This window comes from Rhinopithecus bieti, unplaced genomic scaffold, assembly GCF_001698545.2.
Source record: "Rhinopithecus bieti isolate Rb0 unplaced genomic scaffold, ASM169854v2 scaffold_13857, whole genome shotgun sequence".
NCBI lineage: Eukaryota > Metazoa > Chordata > Mammalia > Primates > Cercopithecidae > Rhinopithecus > Rhinopithecus bieti.
The window spans coordinates 1,545,367-1,558,255 of record NW_016807741.1 but is presented as its reverse complement, the minus strand read 5'-3'; the positions used below and the strand labels follow the sequence as shown (position 1 = coordinate 1,558,255).

At 44.1% G+C, this 12,889-nt stretch overlaps 1 protein-coding gene across 1 annotated transcript in view; it reads right to left on the bottom strand.

Annotated features, from left to right (window-relative positions):
• Positions 1-2,234: 2,234 nt before the first annotated feature.
• Positions 2,235-12,889, bottom strand: part of PRSS51 (serine protease 51) — a 30,371-nt gene continuing 19,716 nt past the window's right edge. Inside the window, exons 6-7 of the mRNA XM_017883670.1 lie at positions 3,886-4,046; positions 2,235-3,027 (exon numbers count right to left, since the gene is read on the bottom strand). Coding sequence (XP_017739159.1) covers positions 2,990-3,027; positions 3,886-4,046 — 199 coding nt within the window. The 3' untranslated portion in view covers positions 2,235-2,989. The remainder of the gene's footprint in view (positions 3,028-3,885; positions 4,047-12,889) is intronic.

Below are 12,889 nucleotides of genomic sequence, written 5' to 3'. Positions count from 1 at the left end.
AGCTCATAATCACCTGGGAGAGACACACTGGCAGAGAGACTACCTTAATACAATGGGCTAAGATTATCATTGGCAGCCAGGTGAGGGGCACAGTGCGTGGTGGGTGGGAGAAGAGGCCATAGGGAAAATTGTCTATAGGAAATAAGGTTTGTCTGGGGTAAGTCAATTCCCAAAGGGAAAGGCCTGGGGGGAAGGGCAGGAAGGCATACATTACAGTTTAAGCGATGGTCCCCCAAATTCCTGTGTTGATGTTCTAACCCCCAGACCTCAGCATGTTACTTTATTTGGAAGTAGGTCCTTGCAGATGTAATTGATTGAGAGGGGTCATGCTAGAGTAGGACGGGCCCCCAATCCAATATGACTGGTGATCTTATAGAAAGGGGCCATTTGGACACACTCATCCACACAGGGAGAGTCCCATGTGAAGACTGGAGTTGTGCTGCCACAAGCCAAGAATGTACCAGAAGCCTGGAGAGAGAAGTGGAATAGATCCTTCCTAGCACCTTCAGAGGGAGCCCGGTCCTGCTAACACTGGGATTTTGGACTTCTGGCCTCCAGAGCTCCTGACAATATTTCTGTTGTTCTAAGCCACACAGTTGTGGAACTTTGTTACAGCAACCCTGAAACTCAAGCAGCATTCTACCTGAGCAAAAAAATATGTGCAAAGGTACAGAGGTGTACGGGAACTGCAGGAACTTCTGAGTTAAATCAGAATTGTTGTTTTGGTGGTTCAAAAATAGGAGAATATTGACAAATTTGCATGGTTCAAGTTAAGCTATCAAGTTGGAATAATGTACCAGGTTGCATGGTAGGTGGAGGTGGGGGTCAATTTACTGAATAAAGCTCAAATCTGAATAAGCCATCTTCCCTCCTATGTGGCCAATGAATTGTTCTGATGAGAACTCACCGTGGACATGACAGGTATATGAAGAATAGCTAGTATTACTAATGAATGGCAAGGAGCTCTGGTTGTACACATTTTCCAAAATTCTATCCATATTCTATTTTAGGGAAAATGACTATGGGACTTTTTTTCTCCAGCTGTTTTGAGGCTTTACATTTTATCTTAAAACCTCTTGGAACTATCCCATCAGAATAACTGAAAGACAGATAAAACATTAGGCAGTTCATTCATTTTATTGTATATGGAGTTTTGTCAGAACCAGCATTTACTGTATTTCTCATGCCTGTAAGCAAAGCATTAGAATCAGCAACCTAATGCTTTTCTTTTCTCTGCCAAGTGGGGTCCTAAAAATGGGAGAGAAAGTGTGTATTTGGGATCAATAGAGCACAACATCTCATCACTGCTCTAAGTGTTTGCAAACTTTTGGGCACTGGAGGGCACATGCATATGAGATGGAACAGGGCATAGATAAAAGAATTCCTGCATTACCTACCGTCCTGCCCAAAGAAACCACACAAATTCCATGGCAGTCCCAGACTTCAGAAAGAGAGAACACAGCAAGCACCTGCATTATCTTCATTTAGACCCCAAATCATCCAAAAATTGGCTAGCACACTAGTAGATGAGTTCACATTGTAATCAAAACAGGATTGCATAGAAACATACATCCACATGAAAACCAGTACCCAATGTTCATGGTGGCTTTCTTAATTGCTAAAAACTGGTAACAACCTCAATGTCCATCATCAGAGGAAGGAATGAACAAACTGTGGTGCATCCCCACAACAGCAGTGCTACACAGCAGCAAAGAGGAACAGCTGACTGACATGGACAGCAACTCGGATCTCAGGAGCATCGCGCCAAGTTGGAGAAGCCAGACACGAGCCACCGCACACCGTATGATTCCGTGGCATTCTGGGAAAGTCAAAACTCCAAGCTTAGAGAACGCATCAGTTGTTGCCAGGGTTTGGGATTCCAGGAAGAGGATGGATTACTAAGAAGCACAGGGGAATGTTTTGGGGTGACGAAAATGTTCCATGTCTTTTTTTTTTTTTGAAATGGAATTTCGCTCTTGTCACCCAGGCTGGAGTGCAATGGCGTGATCTCGGCTCACTGCAAACTCCACCTCCCAGGTTCAAGCAATTCTCCAGCGTCAGCCTCCTGAATAACTGAGATTACAGGCACATGCCTCCCCGCCCAGCTAATTTTTTGTATTTTGAGTAGAGACGGTGTTTCACCATGTTGGTCAGGCTGGTCTCAAACACCTGACCTCAGGTGATCTGCCCACCTCAGCCTCCCAAAGTGCTGGGATTAAAGGCATGAGGCACTGCATCTGGCCAAGCTTCTATGTCTTAACTGTGGTACTGGTCACAGCCATTTACATTCATCAGAATTCACAAAACCATCCATCTTGAAGTGGTGAATTTGCTGAATAGAAGTTATACGTCAAAGACCAGACGTTCAAAAATGCCTTTGCGATTTGTGAGCTTCAACACTCACCCAGTGGGAACCACAAAAGCATTGCCCAATTTGTCGAAAGCATTGCTGTTGTAACTTCAACACGTGGGGAGAAGTTATGTTTTTATACTGTCTTGGTCTGCTCAGGCCACCGTTACAAAACGCCATAGGCTCGGTGGATTGATCAACACACATTTATTTTCCACAGCAGAGGCTGGAAATCCAAGACCCAGGTTCCTGGGGAGGGCTTTCTTCCTAGCCTGCAGGTGACCAGCATCTGCTGTGTCCTCTTGTGACTCTTCCTCAGTTCCTGTGCCAGAGGAGTCGGGGGGCAAGTGGGCATCCATCTTATAAGTGTCCTCATAAGGACACCATCCTATCGACCAGGGCCCCACCCTATACCTCAGTTAACCTTAATGACTTCCTTGGCGGCCCCCTTTCCAGTTGCAGCCAGGGTTAGAGCTTCAGCGTGCAAAGTGAAGGGCCACACAAATCTTTGTCCATAACTAATGCCCAGTGGACAGGACACTTGGGTGCCCTGAGGCTGCAGGAGCTGAGGGTGATCTTGTTCAGGTACTTCTGGTGGTAACTGCTGTGTGGGAAAAAGTCTGTTCCTCCTGGCTGGTGTCAGAAGTAACCAGGCTGAAGCTGTGCTCTGAAAGAACCTGTGCAGGGAGACAATGGTCCTGTTTGAGACCGACCCCAAAGCTCTCCCAGGGGAAAGAGCAGGTAAGCCTGGCTCCCTGAAGGTTCAGAGGGAGAATGGGCTTCCCTGAGAGGGCTCATCAGGGCCACAGTGGGAGAGAATGAAAGGGGTGGACAGGGTAGGGATGGGGCAGGGATAGGAGGGAGAGCTGCAACTCCACCTGGCACTACCCCCTCTGCCCACCAGTTCACAAATGGGACCCCGGCTCCCTCCCAGGCTGAACAGAGGGTCCCCCTAATTTGCTGTGGCTCTGGAGAGCAGGGGCCCTGCTGGGACATCCTGGCGAGCAGGGGGTCACTCAGGGTCTGTGCTCTGAGCTCCAGGCAAGGGAGCCTGGGGAGTCAGGGCAGGACAGGACATGGCCTGAGGGCCTGTGGCTCATCACCGCCCTCTGCGTCCTAGTTTACATTCCGGTGGCATCTGCTGCCAGGGAAAGCCACGTGTCAACACAAGCTGCGGGAGGAGTGGGGAGCTATTTGGGGCAGGAGACAGACTAAGAAATAGACATTGCTCCCCATGGATTTCAGCCCATTTCTTTTCCCTTTTGGGTTTCAGCTGTGCCCTAATTCTTCCCCTGTACGGGGACAGTTGGATCTTTGCAGGCAATGCAAGAGAGGCACAACTCCAGATGTAGCGACTCCACTTTGGACAGGGGTGCCAGGTGGGGGCCCCAGACTTGTGTCCAGGAGGGCATTGTCTGTGTGCCACAGTCCACCGGCCTCTTGGAGATGAAATCCCCATGCCAGCCAAGAGGGGCACGCGATGCCGACTTAGAGTTCAGCATCACTCCACTTCTCCACTCGCCATCACTCCTCACCTTCTCCTGGGCCCTGCCCTGATTTTCCAAATCTCCCTCTAGCCTTCTGCGGTGGAAATGAGGAGGTCGATGGCTCCGAAACCAGCAGGTCTGGGGCATTAAGGAAGATGGCCCTAAGCATATCAATGAGGAAGGGCTCCAGAAGGAAACACGATTCTACTCTGAAAGTGCAAATGAAGGCATTTTAATGAAGGGACTGAAAGTTGTGGGCATTGTAAAGGGATTCAGCGAAGGAGAACAAGGTGTCCAGAGTTGAACAGCAGCAGTAAGCCATAGGGGAAGATACTGTCATTGGAATCCAGTGAGGACCGCAAGCATAAAGGAGGGACTACTCCGTGGGAACTGAGTCCAGAATGGACCCAGCCAGCGGCAGAACAATGGCCCAAACAGGAAAGTGACGGGGAAGAAATACCCCAACCCTCTCCCTTCCTGCCCTGGTACTTTCTGTTGGTACTTGCTGAGGTCAAGCCAAGTGGCATTTAGGATCCCAGGTAACTCAGTCCCTAGGAGCCAGCCTCCCAGGACCGAGGGAAGTACGGCACATGGATCTGTACTGGGGAAATGGGAGACAAATGGAAAATAATGGCTCAGCATCATCTAGCACATTCTCACAGAGGACAGAGTTGACAGCTATGAGCTATTTTTATTTTAGCGCTGATAAAGACACCACACTACCCATTAGTAAGCCTTATCATGTACAATATACTATACCCAGGACTTTGCAAGTGTTATCTTGCTTAATCCTCATAGTAACCACATGAGGGAATTACTCCTTTTGTTTTCCACATTTAGCATGTCAATATGCCAGATATTATATACTGATTTTTAGCACCATTGCTGCCTTTCTAAGTCTCCCAGGTATTGTAGAGGCTGAGAGTCTAAGAGCTATGTTTCTCAGGATCCCAGCAGGCTTCCAATTTAGATTCTCCGCCAAGCTTCAGGAGGCAGAGGAAAGGGAGCAATCATTTTCCCATGGCAGCTGTGTGCAGGCTCGCAGAATTCAGCAGATGGCAGTCATGAGGTTTTGCCATTAACTATGAGTCTTCTCCTGCAAATCATCCTGATACTGAAGCTAATTATATCATTTGCAGGGGGTTCCAATGATTCCTGTAGTTTACTGAGCTCTTGAAAAGAAGCAACTGTTTTTCCTGACCTTGACACTCAGGCACTTTTGATGGTTCTAGAAGTATTCATTTTCATGTATTAAATACCTTTCTGTTTGACATACCTGAGTGTTTTCTATTTTCCTGAAAGAATCCTGACTGATACAGTATTTGGTACTGAAAGTGGTTCCAGGAAATACAACTGCAAAGATGGAGGGAAATCTAAGATGTGTTGTTAGGCATGGATTAGCTTGAAGCCAATAATGACCTCCTGGCTAGTGGAAAATGGGTTTCTGGTAGTCCATGGCATGCAGTGTCTTAAGTTATGACCTGTCATTCATGGAATCAATTGCCTATTAAAAGAGACTAAGCACCTTTTTGATAGAACACTCTGGTGGAAGAGATAAGTACAAGGGTTAAAGTTACTGAATGGAGAATTTACAGAAAAAATACAGAACAAAATACCCCAACAATCTCAAGGCTTTAAAATTTCACCTCAGAGGCATAACTCAAAAGCACTGCAGAAGCGTCAAGAAGCTTCTACCACTGCCCCTGAAGGAATCTCTTATCATAGCAGAAACTGAACCCAGGGTTGTTCCTGCAGGTGGCAGAATTACAACCTAACTTGAATTCACAGCCTCTTTAGGTGCTTATGTGAAAGGTGATTAATTGGGAAGGACTGTGACCAGGAGTATTGCATTGGGAAACTTGGGTGTATTAAGATGAATCAACATACTTCACAACCTTAAAGTCCACTGAGCTTCCCTTCCTTTCCTTTCTGGGACCTTAGTCCTTTCTTGCTTGAAGACTTTGTAAAGACTCATCTGAAGAAAGTACTTTCCCAGGGAATGCTGATTCTCCCATAGCCCACTATCCCCAATCACCTCTCACAGCAGTCAGTAGAGCCATGCCAGTAGAATTTATATAAATCAGTTCAAATCTGACCCAGGAGAATATAGAAAACACACTGAAAGAACTGCAACATTCTCCTAATGTATACTTGTAGAAACCTGAGGATTATGTGCAAGAATGGATTCTAAGGGACTTAGAATTTGATTTGACCAGGCCAAATTTATCAGTCTAGGTGCACTTAAGAGAAATTCTGAATTCATAGCACCATAGTTTATAATAACAAAAAATTAGAAACACATAATTGCTAAATTCATAAATGGAAAAGAAACCAATCTAAATGCTCATTATCAGAGACCTGAATACATTTTGGTATAGCCAAACAACAGAATGTCATTAGAGCAGCTGGAAGTGGCTCTGTTTGGTCGAAGGACTAAAACCTTGGACCAAAAAAAAATGGCCTACGTTAAACAGAATTGCTTTCCAGAATATAAAAGAAGGAATCTGAAGACTCAGATAAGAATGCCAGAATGGATTTATTAATTTTGACCTGCTCCCCCATCCTCTAACTCTAGTTTATGAAATTCCTGAGGATGCTTTGTTATCCTTTTTTATTAGGCATTGAAAAATACATTTCCAAGGTGAGCACCAGCATCCTTGGAAGGCCGTGCTGTGGCCATTGTCTGTAGGGTGGGTGTGATGTAGCACGTACCCATCTGGTGGAAAATTGGTTACAGTTGACCCCTTCCCTCATGGAGTAGTCAGCAATTTTTCATCACAGTAGTAGACATTTATTTATTCTGTCTATGGATGTGTCTCCCAGGCCCAAAAGGCCTTTGCTGCCTCATCACACAAAACTTACTAAATGCCTGGTTATTCATCACTATGGTTTTGATTTGGCATTACTTCTTACAAACTGATTAAAATGCAACAGATTAAAATGCAACAGAACTGAAGCAATGCACTTGGTGCCCATGGGACTCACGGATCTTCCCATAGGTCCCACCACCCAGAAGCAGCATGCCTGATAGAACAGTGGAATGGCCCCATGAAGGTCATGCAACTGAGCCTGTTGAGATCTCACGACGTGAGGCTGGAGTGCTCTTTTACAAAGTACCGTGTCTATTATGAAGCACATTCAATAGGAGCTGATTCTTGTGTGGCCAGAAAACTTGGATTTGGGAACCAAGGGATAAGAATGGGACTGGCTTCATTTACTGTTACACTTAACGATCCACACCCAATAACGTTTTGCTTCTTACCACCGCAACTTTGAGCTCTGGAGGTTTCGAGATGTTAGTTCCCAAGGGAAGAATGCCTCTACCAGGGAATGCGATGGGTTTATTGCGTGGAGAGTTGAGACGGCCACCTGGACATTTGGAGTTCATTATACCACTAAGCCAATAGGCAAAGGAGGAGGTTAGTGTACTGGCTGAGAAAACTGACCCCAAACAGCAAAGAACAGAGATTTGCTACACACATGGGGACAAGGGGGAATATGTCTGAAATCCATTACATCCTTTGAAGATGGTCTTTCTTTCTATTTCATTGTCCAAAGGGAGAAATCAGTGGGAAACCATAGCAACCCCATCCAGGAAAAACCATCGAGAGTTCAGAAATGAATGCATGGTCACCCCAACAAATAAAGAACCACAATCAGCTGAGGTTCAGATTGGAAAAAGGCCAGCTGTGGTCTCAGGATCAGTTGCAGACTTGAGAACAATTGCAGCTGCCTGGATTTTCATGTTTGTTTTATGTATTTGTATATGCCAATTTCCCTTTTTTCCTTCTTTTCCCCAAGTGTTCACATTGGTTACATTTATTACTGATCTTTAGGATATGAGATTGTGGTGGCCATGGAGGTGTACCGCCCAGATCTACTTCAAAAGAACCTGCTGTGGGAAGCATAGTTGATGACGGCCTTCAGCTACTGCTCCTCCAGATCCATCACAGCTNGAGATAAGTACAAGGGTTAAAGTTACTGAATGGAGAATTTACAGAAAAAATACAGAACAAAATACCCCAACAATCTCAAGGCTTTAAAATTTCACCTCAGAGGCATAACTCAAAAGCACTGCAGAAGCGTCAAGAAGCTTCTACCACTGCCCCTGAAGGAATCTCTTATCATAGCAGAAACTGAACCCAGGGTTGTTCCTGCAGGTGGCAGAATTACAACCTAACTTGAATTCACAGCCTCTTTAGGTGCTTATGTGAAAGGTGATTAATTGGGAAGGACTGTGACCAGGAGTATTGCATTGGGAAACTTGGGTGTATTAAGATGAATCAACATACTTCACAACCTTAAAGTCCACTGAGCTTCCCTTCCTTTCCTTTCTGGGACCTTAGTCCTTTCTTGCTTGAAGACTTTGTAAAGACTCATCTGAAGAAAGTACTTTCCCAGGGAATGCTGATTCTCCCATAGCCCACTATCCCCAATCACCTCTCACAGCAGTCAGTAGAGCCATGCCAGTAGAATTTATATAAATCAGTTCAAATCTGACCCAGGAGAATATAGAAAACACACTGAAAGAACTGCAACATTCTCCTAATGTATACTTGTAGAAACCTGAGGATTATGTGCAAGAATGGATTCTAAGGGACTTAGAATTTGATTTGACCAGGCCAAATTTATCAGTCTAGGTGCACTTAAGAGAAATTCTGAATTCATAGCACCATAGTTTATAATAACAAAAAATTAGAAACACATAATTGCTAAATTCATAAATGGAAAAGAAACCAATCTAAATGCTCATTATCAGAGACCTGAATACATTTTGGTATAGCCAAACAACAGAATGTCATTAGAGCAGCTGGAAGTGGCTCTGTTTGGTCGAAGGACTAAAACCTTGGACCAAAAAAAAATGGCCTACGTTAAACAGAATTGCTTTCCAGAATATAAAAGAAGGAATCTGAAGACTCAGATAAGAATGCCAGAATGGATTTATTAATTTTGACCTGCTCCCCATCCTCTAACTCTAGTTTATGAAATTCCTGAGGATGCTTTGTTATCCTTTTTTATTAGGCATTGAAAATACATTTCCAAGGTGAGCACCAGCATCCTTGGAAGGCCGTGCTGTGGCCATTGTCTGTAGGGTGGGTGTGATGTAGCACGTACCCATCTGGTGGAAAATTGGTTACAGTTGACCCCTTCCCTCATGGAGTAGTCAGCAATTTTCATCACAGTAGTAGACATTTATTTATTCTGTCTATGGATGTGTCTCCCAGGCCCAAAAGGCCTTTGCTGCCTCATCACACAAAACTTACTAAATGCCTGGTTATTCATCACTATGGTTTTGATTTGGCATTACTTCTTACAAACTGATTAAAATGCAACAGATTAAAATGCAACAGAACTGAAGCAATGCACTTGGTGCCCATGGGACTCACGGATCTTCCCATAGGTCCCACCACCCAGAAGCAGCATGCCTGATAGAACAGTGGAATGGCCCCATGAAGGTCATGCAACTGAGCCTGTTGAGATCTCACGACGTGAGGCTGGAGTGCTCTTTTACAAAGTACCGTGTCTATTATGAAGCACATTCAATAGGAGCTGATTCTTGTGTGGCCAGAAAACTTGGATTTGGGAACCAAGGGATAAGAATGGGACTGGCTTCATTTACTGTTACACTTAACGATCCACACCCAATAACGTTTTGCTTCTTACCACCGCAACTTTGAGCTCTGGAGGTTTCGAGATGTTAGTTCCCAAGGGAAGAATGCCTCTACCAGGGAATGCGATGGGTTTATTGCGTGGAGAGTTGAGACGGCCACCTGGACATTTGGAGTTCATTATACCACTAAGCCAATAGGCAAAGGAGGAGGTTAGTGTACTGGCTGAGAAAACTGACCCCAAACAGCAAAGAACAGAGATTTGCTACACACATGGGGACAAGGGGAATATGTCTGAAATCCATTACATCCTTTGAAGATGGTCTTTCTTTCTATTTCATTGTCCAAAGGGAGAAATCAGTGGGAAACCATAGCAACCCCATCCAGGAAAACCATCGAGAGTTCAGAAATGAATGCATGGTCACCCCAACAAATAAAGAACCACAATCAGCTGAGGTTCAGATTGGAAAAGGCCAGCTGTGGTCTCAGGATCAGTTGCAGACTTGAGAACAATTGCAGCTGCCTGGATTTTCATGTTTGTTTTATGTATTTGTATATGCCAATTTCCCTTTTTTCCTTCTTTTCCCCAAGTGTTCACATTGGTTACATTTATTACTGATCTTTAGGATATGAGATTGTGGTGGCCATGGAGGTGTACCGCCCAGATCTACTTCAAAAGAACCTGCTGTGGGAAGCATAGTTGATGACGGCCTTCAGCTACTGCTCCTCCAGATCCATCACAGCTGTCAGACCAACACTGCACTTCTACGGAGTGCACCCAGCCAATGGCTGAGAGTGGCAGGGGTCAATTTTTCTTGGGCCATTACTGCTCTCAACCTGGTACCCTTTGCTCATGAACTGTCATCAGCCTGCTCCAGACTTTTTCAGACCTGCAATGGGGTCTGAAGATGCTCTGCCTCCTCCTGTTCCCAAGATCCTTTATCCTTGCCAGGCTTTTCCACCAATAAATCTCTTCCACATATAATTCAGTCTTGGCATCGGCTCTTGGAGGACCCAAACTGACAGGGATGTGAAGCTGAGATTATGATTAAACAATCTCACTCAAAGATGGATATGATGATTTCATGAGACTTTTCAGAGAGGATCAGAGTGTTCTGTTTGTGTAGAGAATAGTCGTGTTGTGTTAGGAGCATGCTGTTGTTACTATTCTGGATTCTAGAAATTTTAATAAAGAAGGTTGTGTGCATACGCTGACAGCCAAAGCGGTGGGCCTGCTAGATCGTGTCTCAGTAAGCACTCAAAATCCAGTTCCCCTCTCCTAATTCCATTTTTTCTGTGTCATGTTGCAACTGCCTTACTCTAGAACTCTGGATGTGATTTTTGGGTCCAATGAGATGCACTTACTAATATCTGCAATGTACAATGCAGGCAGTAGCAGCGCCAGCTAAAGCTGAGCTCTGGTAGAGTCGGATTGGATTTTTACAGTGACCTAACTCTTCAGTGTGATATTTCCTCCTGGTCATCAGCTACAGGCTCTGAGACAGCCTGGGGGAGAGACAGTGGCCATGTTTCCCACGACCTCCCAACCGCTGGCTGGCACACCAGCCTCCTGGCCTTAGGTCACAGCCACAATGATGTGACCTTATAAAATCCCTGGCAGGCTAGAGGAGCAGCCCTGCAACCAAGCCTGCTCGTAAGATAAGGGTTTCTGCTTACTAACCTAGAGCTGCTCTATTCTTTGATCCTTGTTCCCCTTTCAACTGTCTCTTGCAAGTACTAGTTTTGCCATTAAATATGCATTTTGTTTTGCAAAATGAGAAGAGCTTATGAATACTTCAAATTTTCTCCCTCTGTTTCACTCCTTTCCATTTCTTTCTAAAATTACGGTAAAATATTAAATATACAAAAATGATGTAAACAATAATACCATAAAATAAACCACTACAGAGTTGAAGCTCTCTGGCGATCTCTCCATGTCTTCTAGCCATAACGAATATCCTGAACTTTGCATTTCTTTTCCCTTTGCAGTTGCTTATTTTTTCTACATCTGAATATATCCTTACACGTTTTTAAAATCTATAGAAATATCACACTGGATACATTTTTCTGTAACTTGCCTTCGTGCTGCATTGTGAGATCAAGCTATGTTGATCTGTTTCACTCTAGCTGATGTACGTAATCGCCCTCTAATGACATTATGTTGTTTGACTATACCAAACTTTATTCAGGTCTCTGATAATGAACATTTAGATGGATTTGTTTTCTATTTATGAATTTAGCCAAGTAATGTGTTTCTAATTTTTTGTTCATTATACTAAACTATGGTGCTATGAATATTCCTGTTATATGCCCGCCCTTCAAATTTTTAAAATTTTGCTGGGGCCGGTGGGGGGCTCCAAGCCTGTAACCAGCACTTTGGGGGAGGGGGCCGGAGACGGGCAGATCACTGAGGTCAGGGAGATCGGACCATCCTGGCTAACATTGGCTGAAACCGGCTCTCTACTTAAAAAAAAATACAAAAACAAGCCGGGCGAGGGGGTGGCGGGCACCTGGTTAGCAGGGCTACTTGCGGAGCTGAGGCAGCAAGAATGGCATTGAACCCAGCGAGGCCGGGAGCTTGCCAGTGCAGCTGAGATCTGGGCAAACTGCACTCCAGCCTGGGCGGCAGAGGCCAAGACTCCGGTCTAAAAAAAAAAAAAAAAAAAAAAAAAAAAAAAAAAATAAAAAAAAAATTAAAATTTAAGGGTTGTAAATTTTAAGTGTTTTAAAATACAGTCATGTCAGGATACATTCTAAGAAATGTATCACTAGGCAATTTCATTGCTAGGCACACATCAATGTATGCAAACCTAGATGGCACAGCCCTACTACACACCTAGGCCATATGGTGTAGTGTCTTGCTCTGACCACCATCATATATGTAGTTCATCATTGACCGAAATGGCATTCTGTGGCACCTCTGTATTAATTTTTTTTTAGTGGAAAACCATTTTTTAAAATATGTTTTACATGAATGATAGTTTTTAGTGTCAACAATTTCAATACCGCAGTTATTGTTTCTCAGCACATTGGTAGTAGATTCCATCTTTCAGCTTCCCTTGCTGCTGTTGAGAAGTCGGTGGATTTGATGCTCCTCTCTAAGTAATCCATTTTTTCCTCACATGTGCTGATTTTGAGATTTTCTTTGCCTTTATTGTTCTGCCATTTCACTAAAATGTGTTTAGAGATATATAAATTCTGCTTGGACTCTGTTGTGCTTCCAGAATTGGAAGATCAATGTCTTTCATTAATTATGGAACATTCTTGGTCACAGACTCATTGAACGTTTCCTTTGCTCCGTGATTTCTATTCTTTGCTTCTGAAACTTCAGTAGTCATATGTTAGTCCCTTTAACTCCATCTGCCTTGTTTCAATACTTCTCTCTCACGTTTCCCCATATTGCCTTTTAGCATCCTGAGTCATGTTCAGATCCATCTACTAGT